This window comes from Drosophila miranda, chromosome XL (genome assembly GCF_003369915.1).
Source record: "Drosophila miranda strain MSH22 chromosome XL, D.miranda_PacBio2.1, whole genome shotgun sequence".
NCBI classification, from domain to species: domain Eukaryota; kingdom Metazoa; phylum Arthropoda; class Insecta; order Diptera; family Drosophilidae; genus Drosophila; species Drosophila miranda.
Genome location: NC_046673.1, coordinates 3802800 through 3823074, shown reverse-complemented (window position 1 = coordinate 3823074; position 20275 = coordinate 3802800). Strand labels below are relative to the sequence as shown.

Here is a 20275-nt window from a genome sequence, read left to right as displayed (position 1 = left end):
GAATTTTGTAAAATTTTGTTTTATATTATTAAATTGTTCTTTTGTAGAAATAGAAAGTACTTTTATTCTGTCTTGTTATGTGATACATAAACAAAGAAACACTTCTGCTCTGTCTTGAGGTTTTATTCTGAATGAACCCAATTTATTCTTCAAAAACTTCTTTAGCCTAAAGTACATAATATTTCAAGTTGAGTTCTGTCGCTAATAACAGCATGTGTTGAGAAAAAAAGGAAATAATAAAGGGAGAATCAAACAGATCCATTTTATGAGTAGATTTCAATTTAGATATCAAAATGGGTAACTATGACTAAGGTTAAGGATAGCACAGCAAATGTGATTAATGTTGTCGATGTAGTAGACAACACATCACATCTAAAATCCCAAACATTACTCCTGAGCATATTAAACGCTAATACACCATGTCAATAACATAGTATAATAGAATCACACAAGTTGTAAGTTCTTACGATAACAAGCTAACTAGTGAACACCAACATCAATGCCAAAAACTATTGCGATCGTTGAACACAAGGTTGATACCAATTGCAAAAAGAAGAGGTATTGATATATGTAGATGTCCCCAAAAGCCTAGGTTCGTTAGCTCATTTTGATGAAAGCCAATTAGATAATATAGATGAATCAAAACCAATAATAGACACTGAAGTCGAAAGCGACTCGGAACTAAATCCTCAATCAGACAACATAGACATTAGCAAAGATATAATAGTCACCGACGTCGAAAGCGACTCGGAACTAAAAACCGAAATATCAATATCAGAAAAAATGGACCAAGCTGATAAAGATCGACTATACGTGAGACAAGTCTCATCCTCTATCTCAGAGTTTGACGGCAGTAAACTGTCCCTTCAACGTTTTTTCACAGCGTTAAGAATCACTGATAGGACTAAAGGAGATCAAGAAGATCTAGCCTTTGAAGTTATCAAATCAAAGATAACGGGCTCTAGCTCTATCATTTACAAAGTCCAAGGTGAAACAACAATCAAAGGCATAATTCAAAAGCTCAATGATAATGTCAAGGGAGAATCGTCCGACGTTATTAAAGCAAAAATATTGAATATAAAACAAAAAGGAAAAACAGCATCTCAATATACTACCGATATTGATAATCTGCGCAAGAAGCTCGATGCATCGTATATTGATGAAGGGCTAGACCCATACAATGCTGAAAAATTTTCAACCAACGAGTCCATAGCAGCCATGACTCACAATTGTGAGCATGACAAGCTTCGCATAATACTTGAGGCAGGTAAATACATCCATTGCAGCTCTTTGGCGAAGTGTTGCCTTGATTTGTGCATACGCTCTATGCAGCGTTGTCGGTCCTCCTCTAAGTGTTTTTGGGTAAGGAGTTTTCTTACTTCTCCTCCTCGTTTGGTTTTTGGTTTCGTCTTCTTTTGCTGGCAGGCCCTGTACTTAGCTATTGTGAGTGTACGCGGTCCCGCGGTTGGATCCACCTCCAGGTACTCCTGAAGAGAGGGTGGATCCCTTTGCACGATAGGAGCAGAATCGATCAGGTTACTTGGTCCAGCTTGATGCACTGGACGTGTGGCCGGTGCTGGTCCGTTGACAGGCCTGCTGGCTTTGCTGTGTTGTCGCTGCTCTGCATTCGGCTCGTTATACCCGATACTCAAAATGAGTATTGGGGTATATTAGATTTGTGGTAAAAGTTGATGTGTGTAACGTCCAGAAGGAATCGTTTCCGACCCCATAAAGTATATATATTCTTGATCAGCATCAATAGCCGAGTCGATTGAGCCCTGTCTGTCTGTCCGTCTGTCCGTCTGTCCGTCCGTCCGTCCGTCCGTCCGTCTGTCCGTCCCCTTCAGCGCCTAGTGCTCAAAGACTATAAGAGCTAGAGCAACGATGTTTTGGATCCAGACTTCTGTGATATGTCACTGCTACAAAAATATTTCAAAACTTTGCCCCGCCCACTTCCGCCCCCACAAAGGACGAAAATCTGTGGCATCCCCATTTTTAAAGATACGATAAAACCAAAAACGCAGAATCGAAGAGGATGACTATATGTTCTAGAGTGTAAAATCTCAACCAGATCGTATAATTATTATAGCCAGAATCAAGAAAACAATTTCATTCTTTCTCGCTCTGTCTTTCTCTAACACACAGGTTTCATGGTCGGTTTTGCCAATTGCAAAATATGAGTTCAAGGATCTCAGAACCTATAAGAGCCAGAGCAACCAAATTTGGTATCCACACTCCTGTGATATCGGACCTTGACCGTTTCGTGTCCAAATTTCGCCACAGCCCCTTCCGCCCCCCCAAAGGACGAAAATCTGGGGCATCCACAAATCTCAGAGACTATTAAGGCTAGAGTAACCAAATTTGGAATCCGCACTTCTGTTAGATCTCACTATGAAACGTTTATCTCAGAATTTCGCCCCCCCCCCCCCCCTTCCGCCCCCACAAAGGACGAAAATTTGTTTCATCCACAATATTGCAGATTCGAGAAAACTAAAAACGCAGAATCATAGATAACGACCACATCTATCAGATTTCTGAATCTGGATCAGATCGGATCATTTTTGTAGCCAAAAGCAAGAAATCAATTTGCAGTGGCTACGCAGCGCCCGACGTCACGATCAGACTGATTTTCTGTCTCTCTCGCACGCACTCTTTGTCGTGTCGTTTAATATTAGCGGCGTCTGCCGGAGAAGAGCCATACTGACTAAGTATCGGGTATAAATGTAGAGTTGCGGTGTCCGCAGCAACTCACAACGTTCCCCCTCGTTTTTAGTTAACGTTTATCATTTTGTTTTTTAAATGTTTTGAAACTGAGTTCCACGCAGTTTTACTTTAGTTTTGCAATTGTTATTTTTCACATTAAATAAGACTTTTAATTATTATTTATAAATTTTTTTTTTTTTTACATGCTATGTGCATGGACAAAGTCACATGTCACGGTCGCCATGTAGAAATATAAAGTACTTTTATTCTGTCTTGTTATGTGATATAGAAACAGAGAAACACTTCTGCTCGTCTTGAGGTTTGGTTCTGAATGAATCCAATCTATTCTTCATAAATTTATTTAGCCTAAAGTTAATAATATTTCAAGTTGAGTTCTGTCGCTAATAGCAGCGGCAGAACGGGAGTACGTAGCATGCCATATGTATGTATGTATGTACATGCATATATATATATATGTATATTTATATGTATGTACTTGCAGAAGGCATATACATATATTGGAATGCTCGTTTGACCACTTGGAGAACTGCAGTTCTTACGCTGCAGGCCAGTCCACATATACATAAGTGACTGATCATATTACGGCACTTGAGTGTGGTTGTGTTACGTGAACATTGCAACAAAGTGTCTCTATGTTTATGAGCATGATACTCTACATTAACTTTGGGCATATGACCACTGGCATATTGTATACACTACAATACAGTGGGCATATGCTTATATGGCATACAACATACTACACTTTAAAAACAAATATGAAACATTATTCAGAATCATATTCTGGTTTGATCCAGGTCCTAGGGCAGACTTAAACATTCTTAATTCTGGGAAAAAGTGAATGTTTCGAGGTAAACAATGAAATATTAATAAGGACTATGATTTTTTTATTTATTGAATAGATATAAAAAAATCTTTTTCGGATTTCGAAAATTGCATTTTTATAAGCTTTTTTTTTTTAAAGCCCCAAAATTAACAAAAATGTTGGTTTGATTCACAACGAAACAAATTCAATTTTGTTGCATAGTGTAATCAGTCTCAATGAAATTTTGCACAAACTCTTAGTCTATTCGGACCATTCACGATGATGTCGAAATCAGAAATAATTTATTTATTATTGTTTAAAGTTTAGCAATGCTGTTAAGACCTTGAAAGAAAAGTCTATTCTATTCTATTATTCTTAAAATCTAAGCCTCTTATACAATCTAACAATGAGGTACAATTTTGTATTATATTATTATCGCTAGACTCGGAAAGGATACATCGTTGCTGCGGGTGGCAATTGGAGTGCATGCATACTTATGTACATATGTAAGTGTTATTTTGGGACTGTATTGTATGAGTGTTTCTCCACTTGTGTTTTGTTTACAGATCTCCGCTCACACCCGTGCAGTTATGTAATTTTGTCACTTCATTTTAGAAATTGTTTGCAATCTTCTTGCTACTTTAATTGTTCTTGTGGCGTAGATTTTTAATATAAGCATTATTATTATTTCGATAATCGAAGCCGCGTGTCCAGATACATGTTGGAACTTGAGGCCTTTTTAATCATGATGAAATTCTTTTAAAAATTTTAATTCATTTTTATCATTTAACTTATCAAATTTCTTCTGTTTTGTTAATTAATGGTACTGTTCATGGATTGCAAACAATTTTTGCCTACCTTTCTTTTCTTATTCAACCCAAAATAGCCTTGTCTCTGCTGTCTTTCTAAAAAACGCAATTTGAATGAAAGGTTTGGTTTGAGAGGAGTTATCTTCCAAGCATTATCATTGGCGCTACTCCGAGGCCAATTTTTTCACATACACTTGGCATTTGTTCAAGGTAGTTTCAGTTATCGAATGATAGGAATCAGTTTCGAAATTATATAAAAAATATCTAGAGCTCAAATCTACCTTGATCAATTCCTTCTCATGCTCTACTGGCATTGGAATAATCCTAGGCAAAACGGATGGGTGTCTACCAAACAGGGGGATCTTTACATTCAGAATCAATTTGTTATCCACGAAAATTCTTTTCACTGTTAATAGGCTGTAAAATTCCTTCAATTCCGTTCCTGTTCATTTTTCTGGAGAAACTAATGTTTCTAATAAACTATCTTTTATTTGTGATATTTCTTTTTTTAACTTTACCATGATTAATATCTATCAGTAGACTTATAACTGCTGATTGAATTTTAGTTGTTTTGTTACCATAAAGAAATTTATTTATTCTTTGTACACATAGTAGGTTAGGTTAAGGCGGTAGCCGGGAGGGGGGGGATAAGAGCCTCCCGCCCCCAAGCTCAAAGTTACACATAGTAACTTTCCTTCAATGCTTCCGTTATGTTTTCTACTCTAGTGCTCATGCTTCTAAAGTTTACATTTATTTCCTCGGTAGTTTGTAACAGATAACGAAGCAGGAGGCTAGGCTTTGAAACGGTAGACGAGCAGATGGAGGGTATGATCGAGATCCATGCAGGTGTTGGTGCCGGTCTCATGGTTAGTCGTGTAGAGTGGGGGTGGGGTAGGGAGAGATCGCGTCACGAGCTCGAGCATTAGAGACAAAGACAATCAAAATAAGTTTCGCGTGCGGTTCAAGATTGAGACGGAAGAATTGAGAGAGAAATGACAGTGTGCGGAGATGAGTCAGCGGAACGAATTCGAGTGGGAGTTGCTTGTGGTGTCATTGCAACTCAGTATGCCCACCCTTCCTTGATGGCACCGGTCCAAATGGGCTATGAAATTGGTAACGACCCCTAAAACAAATGCTCTACTTCTGCTACGTTACGTCATCTCGGCGCCACATGATCCTTAATAACGGCAACAATTAACGGGAATTCATTATATACAGTTTATTCATTAAACGTTCCTAAAAGCTCTCACGGCTGCTACTAAGGTAATAATGATAATAGGTTCAAATAAGCTGCAAATAAGACTAATTATTTATATATACAAATATCATGGTGAAAGATCTTAATATACTACGGTCGGCTAATAATAAAGAGTACGTTGAGGAATAATCGCAATTACATTACACAACTATAAATATATTCGAATGGATTTCAGTTTGAATAGAAAAACTAGGAACGGTTCGATGCATTTTTAAAAGAGCACAGCAATTGTTTGTGGGGTAATCTCAACTACAAGTTCGGTTGTCGATAGAGGCGGAATTGCAGAAAATTACATTGCTGGCGAAAGAGCAGAATAAAACAAACACTCGAACACTTGGAATGGTCTGCGTTACAGTACCGCCGAGAAGTTTACGGTCGAGGCATGGAAACTTTAATGTCGCTTCGACTTGCTTAGAATTTTGAATTCACATATATGTAGAAGACGTTCACAGGTAGTGATAACCTGTACGATCAACTCCAACGATGAAAGCGCTTCCATGTGGTCGATGAGGGTGGCTGAAAACTTGTAAATGTCAGTGTGTCATAGCAGATATGCGTTATACGTGAGTATTAGTCTTGGTTCCTATCTTTGCAGCTGAAAATTTCTTTATAATGATCCAAACAAACCGATTCACACGAATTTAACTTTGAATGTTAATCCTAGGGTCAGTACAATAGTGGGTATCCAAAGTTTATTTCCAAACGGAAATATATGAACGTCTCTTTCAGACAGCTCTCTTCATCACGTGTCGAGGCGGCGTAAGAGATGTAGAAATGACGGAAGTTCTCTGAAGAGGAAATCGTCCACTGCACACATACATGTATCACGGCACGTGGATGTATAAGCCCATCGGCCTTTTTTCAGTGATGTAGGCCGAGCTAGGCTTGTACTTATGTGTGTGGACCCAAGCCGGTACACCTTGCGGTAAATACAGTGATGCTCACATGTATGCAGACGCCAAGCCGCAAGAAGATTTGGTGTCGAAGACGGCCGCTACTACATATGGTACTCGATCGGTACGATGGGTAATTATAGGTGCGGCAATACGACGAGAAAGTAGTGGGTACGGCTTATGGCACTACGACCGGCGTTTCGTACGGTAGTACGTACGGCCAAACCTATGGTTAGGTTTTTAAGACAAGAAAAAAACGAACTTTAACCTGTTGACTAGACCTTTGCCACGCTGGACACGCGGTAATTACGGTCGAGGTTAGAATGGTTCTTTCTTTTCACTGCACTGACTTTGGATTTTTATACCCGATACTCAAAATGAGTATTGGGGTATATTAGATTTGTGGTAAAAGTGGATGTGTGTAACGTCCAGAAGGAATCGTTTCCGACCCCATAAAATATATATATTCTTGATCAGCATCAATAGCCGAGTCGATTGAGCCATGTCTGTCTGTCCGTCTGTCCGTCCGTCCGTCTGTCCGTCTGTCCGTCCCCTTCAGCGCCTAGTGCTCAAAGACTATAAGAGCGAGAGCAACGATGTTTTGGATCCAGACTTCTGTGATACACACTCTCTAACACACAGGTTTCATGGTCGGTTTTGCCAATTGCAAAATATGAGTTCAAGGATCTCAGAACCTATAAGAGCCAGAGCAACCAAATTTGGTATCCACACTCCTGTGATATCGGATCTTGACCGTTTTGTGTCAAAATTGCGTCACACCCCCTTCCGCCCCCGCAAAGGACGAAAATCTGAGGCATCCACAAATCTCAGAGACTATTAAGGCTAGAGTAACCAAATTTGGTATCCGCACTTCTGTTAGATCTCACTATGAAACGTATATCTCAGAATTTCGCCCCCCCCCCCCCCCCCCCCCCCCCTTCCGCCTCCACAAAGGACGAAAATTTGTTTCATCCACAATATTGCAGATTCGAGAAAACTAAAAACGCAGAATCATAGATAACGACCACATCTATCAGATTTCTGATCTGGATCAGATCGGATCATTTTTGTAGCCAAAAGCAAGAAATCAATTTGCAGTGGCTACGCAGCGCCCGACGTCACGATCAGACTGATTTTCTGTCTCTCTCGCACGCACTCTTTGTCGTGTCGTTTAATATTAGCGCCGTCTGCCGGAGGAGAGCCATACTGACTAAGTATCGGGTATAAATGTAGAGTTGCGGTGTCCGCAGCAACTCACAACGTTCCCCCTCGTTTCCTCTGAAATTGTCTCAATCGGCCTTCCAATAATAATACATCCAGATCGTCAATATCATTTGGAGCTGTATACAAAGTGCGTAAATTTCGTACCACTTCAATTTGTCATAACCTAACCTAAACTAACCTACCCTTTTCAAGTGATATTTCTCCGATTTTACCCTAGCTTCTCTGCCTGGGTAATAAAATGGCACTCGATCTGTTCTCTTTCTGATATTGGCACTACACTTAAATTGTCCTTAAGGGCTCTCTGGTATTCTTCGCCTAATTTGCGCGAAGCTCACACAAAGTTAGTTCCTTTATCAGAAAAAATTTTTGCACAATTTTCTCTTCTTGAGAAAAATCTTCTAAGTGCAGCTAGAAATGCATCTGAAGTTAGATCGCTGACGACTTCCCTTTGTTGACATGCACACAAATACGGCAATATCTCCCTTATAAGACGGTGAACGGGTGCGACACTGTTGCTACTGTATTCTGCCGATACCTAGCACAGGTAATACACTCTTTATGTTTTTGCTTTAAACCATTCCTTAGCCCAAATATCCAAATCTTTCGAATAATTTCGTATCAGATTAATGACATCGTGCAAAGTTTCCTTGTGTGCATTCTTGATAATTATTTACAATCAAGGGATTTCCAAACTTAAATTTTTTAAGTCTAGAGTTTTATAATCTACATCCAACTCGCAATAACCCATCTTTATCTAAAACGGATTGAAGACTAATATTTTGGTTTTTGTCTCTATTTATTATTTATTAATTAGGCTAGCTCTTTCGGAACTGAATTGGATAGCTTGTTGTTTTTCAATATTAATACTTTGGCGATGATCGTCTAAAATCTTTCAGCTTATCTGCACGAATGCCTCTTGACGCTACATCCGCAGGATTCTCTTCAGATTTCACAAGTCTCCATTTACTTGCTTTAACTTTTCTAATTTCGTCAGTTCGACGTCTTTATTGTCTCCATTCTTTATCCAGGCTAGAGTAATCGTCGAATCCAAGAATTAAAAGGTATTTTTACCTCATACCTTCCATTCTCCTCTTTTCTTCTCCCACGTTATTATCTTCGCTTTCCAATTCCGAGAAACGCTCTAAGTCGCGAACTTTAATTGGTGTCGTCACAATCAATTTATCATCTTTTGATTTGGTGAAACCGGGTATAATTCATCCGAATCCTGTGCTCTGACCAAGTAGTCCGTCTTTTTTTACCACTCCGTCTTTAAAAATATGGGCAGACAATCAATCCCAATTATTACATATAATCTATTTGGTTTATTAATGTCAGGATCTGACCACATAATCTTGCCATTAAGTCAATATTGAAAGACTTTATGGGTAAAGGTTAGGTTAACCCGGACGGCCCTCAGCGGGGCCACGTATAGGCCAGTATGGCCCTTAGTTATCCAGATAGGGGGGTATAGGCCGTTGCGGGAGTTTTTATGAGATTTTAAAACCCTCGAGAATCGAGGTGTTTTTCGCCTAGGGCAGTAGTTGCTGTGGCGTCCTCTTGGAGACATCTTCCAGTGATGCCAGCCTAGGCCCCCACCGGGGCGCCTAGGTTTTTTCTCCTTGCCCGTAAGAGGGCCGGGCAGTTGCAGATGAGATGTTCCAGGATTTCGATTACCCCAGGTTCATCACATGTCCTACAGCTGTCACGGTTGGTGATGCCTAACTAACCTGTAAGTATTCCCACTAAATGTCTGCAGTCCTTCCGTGGTAGGGGCAGTAGGTAGTGACTGAGTTTTTCATTGCGTTCTTTGCACATGATTTCGAGGTTCTGCAGGTGGTGGTACTCCTCCACCTGCTTTCGGTCTGCCGCCTCGTTTCCTTCTGATGGCGAAAGCTGTTGAGGTGCTCAGCTTGGTCCCTTCTCGTTTTCCAGTCTTCGGGTACCAAAGATGAGATAGTTTTGATGTCGAGACAAGTTTGGGAGGTCATGTAATCAGTAGATCTTGTCATGTCCCTGCCAACTGAACTATTCCCGTATCCTTGTGGCGACATGTTTTTTGATGCGATTAGGCGCTGTGCTGTTTTTTTACGCAGTCAGACGAGCGTATTCCGAGACGGATTCCGAGTACGGTTTCGAGTGCTCTTGTTGGTGTTGACCTCAGCGCCCCTGTAATACAGAGCTGAGCCTGTAGCTGAGTCTTTTACATAAGCTTGTGGTACGTCTTCTTTCCGGTAGCTTGCCACCACACTAAGGATTTAAATCCAGTGCATTAGAGCGGGTGGGAAGCCCCAAGTGCTGATGAGCATCTTCTTGGATGCATAAAGCGCAATGGTGGCCTTCTTAACGCTTTCCACTAAGTCGGGCTTGCATGCCAGTTTGCTGTCCAATTCTGTGCCCAGGCATTTGACTTGTGTTTTTGGGGTTAGCCTAGTTTGGTAAATTTCCGGGGGGATCCAGATCGGTACCTTGTACCTCATGGTAAAGAGGATGTGTTCCGTCTTGTCCGCGTCGATACTGACTTCTACTTGTTCCGCCCACTCACGTACCACGCTAAGTGTACGTTCCATTAAGGAGTTGAGGGTTGATGGAAGTACACCCGTAATAAGCATGCTGTTGTCATCTGCATAAGCTGTTATTTTTGGGGCCTTCCTTCCACATTTCTTGGTGTGGTCGTCGACCACCAGATTTCACAGGTGCGGCCACATCACTCCACCCTGAGGTGTTCCTCTGAGTGCCGCTTTTACCAAATTTTACCGCTTTTACCACGATCAAAGACCTTCGCTCTTCGCTAGCGACAGTGCATTACTCTTATCTGAGATAATGCAGAGGCCATTGACCAGCCGGCACCCTCGTGGAGGGTTCAGCTAGAGGATTTTCGAAGGAATATATTTGCGTTCCTGTTGGCTGCCATCCGCCCGGGTGAGTTCTTATATTATTTTCGTTGGACTATTAGTTAAATACGGATGGTTCCTTCCAAAACTCATAGCAAGTCCTCTGAACAACGAAAATTGCATTGCAATTCGTGTTCTCTGTTTGAGTTTTAATTCGTTGTTGCTTTATCTTCTCATTAAACTTTGTCCGTCTGTGGACACATGGATCCCCTCCAAAAAATATCAGCATCGACAGTGCTCAAAAGTTGTTCCTTTTTCTTCTGTAGAATGGCTTTCATTTCTCTTTCTCTCTCTTTCTGTGTCCTATTTGTGTGTCCTGGCTCAAGGTCTTTGCTCTCTTTTCTGTAGCTGGGAACTCATTACAACCCAACACACAGTAAACTGGTGAACGCTTGCATGTCATGCCGCATAATCTGTGGCAGCAACAGGAGCATCATCAGAACATTTGCAGGAGCAGCCAGCAGAAGAGGCAGGGGCTCAAGCAATAGCTGATTTGTAAACTTATTCTATATAAAAAACCAGTTTGTGACGCGTCAGAAGCGACGAGAGCGATATTTTTAGTACACTTAGCATATTGCGTACTAATAATGCCAGGGACCAGAGGCGGGACCGGCAACCAGCGCCTAGAAGGGACGTCTGCTCCCCGTCACTCACACGCAACGTATGCCACGTGGCAGTGTCGTTTGTCTGCCAGCAACATATATCGAATTTGGCCACGATGCTAGCTGTCGACACTCACCCATAGACTGGATGAAGCAGTGGAGATATCGGCAGATGGAGTCATCAGTAGGAAGGATAACGAACGATTGCATGGAACTTCAAGCCAACTTCAGATGTCAACTACTCGAATAGACATATAACAATCAAACAAAAATGGAGTGCAATATTAAGGCTCTGAATATAATAACCATTCCGGTGACTCCGTGTTCGCATTCGCGCCTCACAACCACCGAGAGCGGCGTCCAATCAGCTCTGCATAAGCTGGACACAATGGATGAGAGCGTGGAGGGAACAGTGCTGAGTGCTTTGCTCTTGGTGGAGAATAAGTATCGCCACATCTTCGAGAATTTTAAGAAGGAGATGGAACTGCAAGCGATAGCGGCCTCGACGCTATGGGAACTCATCCAGCGGTACAGGATCGCCATGGAGGTGGACGCGAGCTCTGAGTGCACGCAGCTGTATGACGTGGAGCCGAAGGAGGAGATTATCCAGAAGTACTACCTACACTACAACGTCATCGTCAGCTCCAACAAGAGCCAGTGGTGCGTAATTCAGTCCTTGCGGTCGTATGTCCTGGCCTGCAGGCGCGAATGCAAGAAACTGAATCTCGAGGAGGAGACGCCTTTCATCATGGGCGATGCCTTTTACAAGCTCATACTGTTGTTCATCGATCTGGTGGACGAGCTGTTCAACTACTTTCTCAGCATGCACTTGAAGCTGGACTGCGCCGCCAGTCAACTAGATCCCATGGATCTGGAAAGCCTGGAGCACTACCAGAAGCTGCTGAAACCCAACGAAGACTTCGAGGAGTATTTCCTGTACAATCTGAGCTACTGCCAATGTCTCCGCATGCCGCCCAAGTGTCCGGAAACCCGTGTATACACAAGCATAGAAAATGCAGAAATGAAAAATGAGGCCATGGAACAACAAAACGCTGCGCCGGTGACGCAGGACACTGAAGTGCCCCCAAACAATGTCGTTCCACTAATGTCTGGCAAACTGATCTCCGTTCTCCTCAGTGCCCCGGTCGAGTTGCACTTAGTTAGTGAGCGTCACACTCGCGAACTGGTCCATCAAGTGCATAGTGCCATCAGTCAATCCTAATAGCTCCGGTAAAACTATTCACATTTTGCATAATTCATTAACATATTACTGGTATTTTGCAGAAACTGTATAATCCACATGGGCTGTGCCAACAACTATCAAACTATAAGACTTAACATGTAACATCCATCGGGGAAATTCGTCCACCCTCTCGTTACACCTAAAATGTTCTATCGTTGCAAAGACCCAAAGGTCAGGTGGCGAACCCTTTAGTCAAAACTACTTTACTCTTGAAAGGTGGTTTTCAATGAGTTTTCATTAAATTACTAGTATCTTAAGTTCGTAACTCTTCTTATTTTCCAAGACGGTTTGACCTTCTCTGAAATGATTCCATTCCACTAAAGCTTGGAGCTTTTCTTAAGCAGAATATCTGTAGAGCCAATAGTACAGATTCTTGTGTGGATGCGAATGCGATTATATCTTATGTTCTTAATTCCCGATTAGAAATTTTTCCTTTGCTGCTTGCCGCGATTCGAGGACAAGATGACAATGCTCTATACATGTATGCTATATATATGCCTTAGGTGCGAAACGTGCAGCTACTTAGGTTAGGTTAGGTTAACCCATACGGCCCTCAACGGGGCCACGCATAAGCCAGTATGGCCCTTAGTTATCCGGATAGTGGGGGGAGATGACAACAAATACTCTCAGTGCGTACTTTTTATTGTGAAGGGCGTTCTCGATGGTGGCTACTAACGAGTAAAGTGCCGTCTCCACATTTTTCCCTTGGTGTAGACATGTTGGTTGACATCAGTTGACATCAGTACCCCTACCACACTCCTGACGGGCAAATCCTACAGCTTTTCCAGTGTTTTTAGGAGAAAGAAGGTATAGCTTATCGGTCTGTAATCCTTGGGACTCACATGGCTGCACTATCATTCATTTTATTATTCTCGTTGGACTATTAGTTAAATACGGGTTGTTCCTTCGTTGTCCGTCAGTTGGTTGTCGCTTTATCTTCTCATTAAACTTTGTCCGTCTGTGGATGAGCTTGCACCGCGATTCCATCCAAAAAATATCAGCATCGACAGTGCTCAAAAGTTGTTCCTATTTCTTCTGTAGGATGGCTTAATAGATCCGGTAAAACTATTCACATTTTGCATAATTCATCAAAATAGTACTGGTATTTTGCAGAAACTGTATAATCAACATGGGCTGTGCCAACAACTATCAAACTATAAGACCTAACATGTAACATCCATCGGGGAAATTCGTCCACCCTCTCGTTACACCTAAAATGTTCTATCGTTGCAAAGACCCAAAGGTCAGGTGGCGAACCCTTTAGTTAAAAATACTTTACTCTTGAAAGGTGGTTTTCAATGAGTTTTCATTAAATTACTGTTCTTTAGACGGCTTCTGTGGAGGATAGTCCTTCGTAGGGGCATTCTGGTATTTCGTCTGCTGTTTACTGTGCATCATTTTGGCAGGACTTTGTTCTGTCTGATCATAGTACGGCTGTTGAGAATGCTGACGCTGCTCTTGAGGAGGATTTTGATGCTGATTTGGAGAATTATGATACGTAGTCTTTGGGTACTGCTCCTCTGAATGATGCCTAAAGGGCGTGGGAGAAGGTCTTGGATACCGATCCTTATTCTTTTGCACCTGCTGCTGCTTGGCGGAGTTCTGATAATTCTTGCGATACGTTTTCGACTGTTGAGGATGATTCTGATCGTACTGCTGCTGATGTGGCTGTTGTGGTAGAAGTTCGGCTTGATCACTGGAACGCTGCACCCGGACAGATCTGTGATATGGTTTCTGTGTCTTCTCCTGGTTTGGAGTTTTCTCCGTAAGCCATTGCAATGTTCTTAGATCGGCAGGAGAAATAATCTAACGGACTTCCTTCCATAGCTTTCTCTTGCTCTGTCGTTTCATCAATATTGTAGATTATCATCGTGTGAGGGAGGCGGCAGAGAGCGGGGCGATATTTTGAAAAGATGGACTGAAAAGCAGCACACCGCCCAAGATTTTCCTTTAATTGTCATAAGTATTTACCGAATCGCGAATATGAATTAAAAGAGATTTCTACTTGGTATTGTGAAATTTTGTTTATTTAATGCAATAATTATAAAATATATAAAAAGGTATCATTGAATCAAAAGTGCCCTTAAAAATGTTTAGAGTTTCCTCTGTTCCAACGTAATGTTATCCTTGTAAATTTGACCGACAAGGCGCGGCACCGTCTCCAGATACTTCATGAGCTGCATCGCATCCTGCATAGAGGTCATATAATTGTTGTGTATCTTCATGATCATGGGAGTGATAACCTTGCAGTTCACTAAATCATCTATACTCATACTGCACTCCACTTGTGGCAGCTCATCTGTTTTCGAACCCTTAAATGAATCAGTGGCGGGCGCATTAACATCTATGGCCGAATTCGGGAGGGAAGCGATGTTTGGATGTTTGGACATTGTTTCCTTCATATTCTGATTTCCGTCATCTCTGGGCTGACTCAAGTCTGAAAAGATAGACAAATTCTCATCTACATTCTTATGTCGTGGCTTTGTCGACGTGGCATTGGTAGTCCTTGAGAATTGACTACGCATAGATTTTTGATCACCGTCCATCTCGTCCCAGATCATGGCACGCAGCTCGTCCCCGCTCTTCGCACTGATCGAAGACGATACCGAGCTGCTACTAGCCATGGAAAACACATCATGCTCGTCACCGGACAGCCTGTGTTTGAGTTTGTCCTTTGGGGAACCTTCCATGAGCTTGTTGAGTGTCTTCTTATCCACTTCGAAATTAGACTCTTTGGAATCATCCTCAGGCATATCGCTGAAGCATGCGAATGGAGGAAAGTCCGAGATCTGCTGATTTGGAGGCTGCTTCTGTTGAGAGTTCTGTTTTGCCTCCAGCTTGAAGGTACGATAGGAATGTGGCTTTTGGTTCTTGTGATACGAAGCGCGCCGCTCCGACTTCTGTGTCTGCTCCTTGGTAAGATCCTGATACGTACGCTGAGTAGGATACTGAAGCAAGCCCTGTTTAGGAACATACTCCATGCTCTTGTACAGTGTGCTCATAGACTGGAACTCTCCGGCACTTTCTCTGGCTAATCCTGGATTTTGCGGCATTCGGACTTCTTGAGCTTTGGGTATGCCTTTGCCGAACGATGCTTTCTTTTGGGTTTGATATGACTCTTGCGTCTTGGTATCTAGGACATTATCTATGGCTGAATTCCTGGGTGCATTTGTACACTGGCTATCCTTATACTGGCTCTTGGGCGGGGGAACATCGTCAGTTGTTGACAGCCCGCACAAATAGTCCTTCAAATGAGAGACCACAGTATCAGACAGTTCACCGAACACCGAATGAATTTCAATCTCGTTCCGGACCATGGAACGCAGCTCGTCCCTGCTCTTCACAGTGATCACGGTCGTTCCCGTGGAGGTGCTGTTCGTGCCGTTCTCGTCACTACACCTTCCGCATTTGTTATATCGTTTTTGTTTTACAGTGGAATCCTCGCAATTCTTCTCGGAGATCTCGCTCAAGGATGTTGATGTAAGAATGTCCGAGTTCTTAGCGAGAAGTTCCCCACCAATCTCTCCGCCCCACTTATCCGGCTCAATAAGACAACTGTATTGATGAGGAGGCGACAATTGGATGTGCTTAGCTTGCTGTTTTCCGATCTTCTGACGTGACGGTGACATCATTTGATAATGATCCTGATGCGGTGGACTCTGACACAGTTTAGGGGCATACTCCATGTGTGATGAGTTTTTATCAAATCCTTTTAAATCTTTGTCAAAGTCTATCACGTCCGTGTTCTTACAAAGCATCTTTGGCTTTTGTGGACCGTACTGCTGAGGACGCGGGGATAGGACGTCTGTAGTTTTGCTTATCGGTGCTCTTTTCTGGCTTTGATTGCGCTGAGGGGAATTCTGATTTAAATCCGGCTGATACTGCTTATTTGAGTGCTGTTGCTGATGCGAATAGTGCTGAGCGAGGAATTCCATGTACATATTTGATGTCTTTTTATCACGTTCATCGGTATTTTCAGCGAAATTCGCCTCATCCGTATTGCTCAAGCATGAAGACGGTTGGCCAACTGCTGTATTGGAGGGCTCTGGATTTTCCGTCAGAAAGGAAACATTTAGTCGAGAAGGACACCGAAATAGGACGTTCATACCTTTGGAGCTGGAGCTTATTGAAGATGCTTTCATTGTCGGGCTGTCATTGCGCTGTGCCTGTTCTTGAGGAAGTTTCGGATACGAAGTTTGAAGACACTGCTTAGGTATGGGAGGAGTCTGGCATGTCTGTTCCAGATACTGCTGCTTCGGCTGCTGTTGTTGAGGATCCTGAGAAGGCTGCTGTTGCTTGCGTGGACTCTGATCAAAATTCTTATGATACTTCTGGCACTGATGTGGCTGTTTTGCTAGGTAATCGCCTGGATGATAGCTACGGTGCATACCACAGCAGGATCTTTGCGCGCACATACGCTTCTGAGCCTGGGTCTGGTCCTGAATGGAAGGCTTCTGCTGTTGCTGCATAGAAAGGTTCTCCATTGACCATTTTAGCTCCTCTAGATAGGCTTGAGTCAACATTTCACCTCCCATCCCTCGGGCCGTGCACTTGTCCTGTTGTGACACCTCCTCGTCTATCGCTGCATTGCTGTCGCTTGTCCGTTGATTCATGTCTGCAACTTTGAGGAATGAGCCAACCGGTTTCATTTTTGCACTCCTGGCCTCGTAGAATTTAGCAAAATCTAAGCAATAATTGTTGGCTTGTTTGTCCATAGATCGAGAGAAGTTTTTTTTAAGTTCTAATCTATACGAGTTTGTTTAGTATGCTCGTATGAGGGGATTGATGTAATCCATTCAGTGATGACTTTAATATCAGGGCTACATTGCTAGTTAAAACTGAAGGAATGGATATTTGATCCAATTTTTGCATATGTTTTTTTCTTGGAATATCATAACCCACCCCACAATTTTAATTCCCTTCGGCATTAAAAAACACATATAAAATCCCTGCCTCGTCCAAATATGGAAAAAGTCATGCATTTTAATGTACATTTTTCACATCGTCATTTTCAGAAAAATTTCCCTTCATGAACAACCGAAAAAACAATCAAAATTCCACGAATGTTGGGATTTTTATACCCGATACTCAAAATGAGTATTGGGGTATATTAGATTTGTGGTAAAAGTGGATGTGTGTAACGTCCAGAAGGAATCGTTTCCGACCCCATAAAGTATATATATTCTTGATCAGCATCAATAGCCGAGTCGATTGAGCCCTGTCTGTCTGTCCGTCTGTCCGTCCGTCCGTCCGTCCGTCCGTCCCCTTCACCGCCTAGTGCCCAAAGACTATAAGAGCTAGAGCAACGATGTTTTGGATCCAGACTTCTGTGATATGTCACTGCTACAAAAATATTTCAAAACTTCGCCCCGCCCATTTCCGCCCCCACAAAGGACGAAAATCTGTGGCATCCACATTTTTAAAGATACGATAAAACCAAAAACGCAGAATCGGTGAAGATGACCATATCTTCTACAGTGCAAAATCTGAACCAGATCGTATAATGATTTTAGCCAGAATCAAGAAAACAATTTCATTCTTTCTCGCTCTGTCTCTCTCTAACACACAGGTTTCATGGTCGGTTTTGTCAATTGCAAAATATGAGTTCAAGGATCTCAGAACCTATAAGAGCCAGAGCAACCAAATTTGTTATCCACACTCCTGTTGACCGTTTTGTGTCCAAATTTCGCCACACCCCCTTCCGCCCCCGCAAAGGACGAAAATCTGGGGCATCCACAAATCTCAGAGACTATTAAGGCTAGAGTAACCAAATTTGGTATCCGCACTTCTGTTAGATCTTACTATAAAACGTATATCTCAGAATTTCGCCCCACCGCCTTCCGCCCCCACAAAAGACGAAAATCTGTTGCATCCACAATATTGCACATTCGAGAAAACTAAAAATGCAGAATCATAGATAATGACCATATCTATCAGATTGCTGAATCTGGATCAGATCAGATCATTTTTATAGCCAAAAGGAACAAATCAATTTGCACTGGCTACGCAGCCCCCGACGTCACGCTCAGACTGATTTTCTGTCTCTCTCGCACGCACTCCTTGTCGTGTCGTTTAATATTAGCGGCGTCTGCCGGAGGAGAGTCATACTGACTTAGTATCGGGTATAACTGTAGAGTTGCGGTCTCCGCAGCAACTCACAACGTTCCCCCTCGTTTTTTTTGTTATTCATTGGAGGCACCGCCAGTCACCAACCAGCATCCCCGAACCACGGCAACCACAACACAGGGTGGCCAACCGCCCACACCTCCGGACGTATTTTAATAAAGAATACTTGGCCCATTGTTAACCGTAATAAATCCGCTTCTGTGGGGGGCAAAAAGTGACACCAGTGTCTCTGTAATGAATGTCGAGTGTATGCTAAGTGAGTGCTGAATGAAAGAATTGAATCAATTCCACTAAGCGCCAAATTGATTGGCAATGATGCGCGACTGATTGCCATCTGATTGAATTGACGCTCAGCGTGAAAGGAATGTAATGCGGATGTAATGTTGATTGATCTGTGGTCGAATGATGTTTTAGAGATTATGGTTTGATATCTGTGAGAGCGATTGTAATCATAAATGATTGAGTCCTAGATTCAAGATCAACTTTAAAAGAGATAATGATTGAAGCAGCTCGAAAAATCAGAACGATGTACTGGTTCAGGCATTGTTAATTGCTTTTATTGATTGATGACCCCTTTCATCACTGATTCCTGATGTTTAACTAATAAATGGCAATGACCAGAGGCTAATCCGCATCAAAGACACATAGACATGGGTTGACTAAGATAGTTCCCTGATACGGATATATTAGCAAACGACTCAATCACGGCCATCAATCATTGTGCTCTGGAGTCAAGTAACTTATCCATGCAAAAGCTTAAATTACGCCCCAAATCAAAATTGCCACAAAGTTAATGAACTTTCCCTTGCCCCCAGAATATCCCGCACAGGCGCACACACCTAGTCTGTCCACCCCCCGCAATCCCCCTTTCCAAGGAGCTCTCGAGACTATTTATTGTAGATGACTTTGGGCGAAAAGTTTTGTATTTAACTGCAAATGGGGCGTTTCTGCCTGTGTGTGTTTTTATGTGTGTGCGCAGCTCCAACAATATTAATTTGAATTGCAATCCAAACAAGAGAGAAAGGTGAGATTTTGAGAACCGAAGCTTGAGATACTCTTGCAGATTCATTGACTTCTATGATGATACATATGTATGTACATTGAAACTGATTGAAAGGTATGAAGAAACACATAAACTAATATCCTTATGGGTTATAGCTTTGTGATATAGTTATCCGACCTATAAGGAATAAGAACTCTAACGTGGTTTGTTCGAGCGTTGTAAGCAGGGCTCGAAAAAAATGGTATTAAATTTGCAAGCAGTCATAAAAAAATCTGTTGCCCGCGGACCCGATTAAAAACGGAATCGAAAAGATACGTCGAATTCGTTTGTTCTCAACGCGCTCTTTGATCAGCCAACGAGAGTATTTTGTCGCTCTATTTTTGCTCATGAGGCACTTCGTTGGGCAAAATTTTCCACAAGTCCTTTTTTGTGTATATATGTGTGTGTGTTTACCTCTTTCACCCTTCCTGATCTACGCTTTACCTGCGATTTACAGGCAAATAGAAAAGCAACAACGAAAACCTAATGCAACTAACATACACCTAGTGCTTCCACTTGGCTCGTTTTGCTCAGCTGCTGATAACCGAACGACAGTCTTCGAAAGAGAGCTGCTTTTGTTTCTCTCGCCGATCAACAGAGAGAGCGAGTCTGGGTAGATTCTCTCAGTCCTTTCGGTGAGCAGACAGCATAGAATGCATGG

At 42.3% G+C, this 20275-nt stretch overlaps 2 protein-coding genes across 2 annotated transcripts; one reads left to right on the top strand and one right to left on the bottom strand.

Annotated features, from left to right (window-relative positions):
• The first annotated feature begins 11474 nt into the window (after positions 1–11474).
• LOC108154713 lies at positions 11475–12609 on the top strand. Its single transcript, XM_017285474.2, has 2 exons — positions 11475–12433; positions 12488–12609. The coding sequence occupies exon 1, from the start codon at positions 11475–11477 to the stop codon at positions 12423–12425; it is 951 nt and encodes a 316-aa protein (XP_017140963.1). The 3' UTR covers positions 12426–12433; positions 12488–12609.
• Positions 12610–14458: 1849 nt separating this feature from the next.
• On the bottom strand, positions 14459–17254 carry LOC108165087. The gene is made up of 2 exons (XM_017301139.2): positions 16555–17254; positions 14459–16491 (listed from the first exon to the last, which is right to left on the bottom strand). Exons 1-2 carry the CDS (start codon positions 17159–17161, stop codon positions 14540–14542), a joined length of 2559 nt encoding a protein of 852 aa, XP_017156628.2. The 5' UTR covers positions 17162–17254; the 3' UTR covers positions 14459–14539.
• Positions 17255–20275: the final 3021 nt, after the last annotated feature.

Excerpts from the sequence above, each read along its gene's own strand:
- LOC108154713 (XM_017285474.2), top strand. The coding sequence starts at position 11,475 with ATGGAGTGCAATATTAAGGCTCTGAATATAATAACCATTCCGGTGACT.
- LOC108165087 (XM_017301139.2), bottom strand. The coding sequence starts at position 17,161 with ATGGACAAACAAGCCAACAATTATTGCTTAGATTTTGCTAAATTCTAC. Across the intron at positions 16,492-16,554 it reads AATAAGCTCCAGCTCCAAAG|AGCCCTCCAATACAGCAGTT; the intron begins GTATGAACGTCC and ends CGGAAAATCCAG.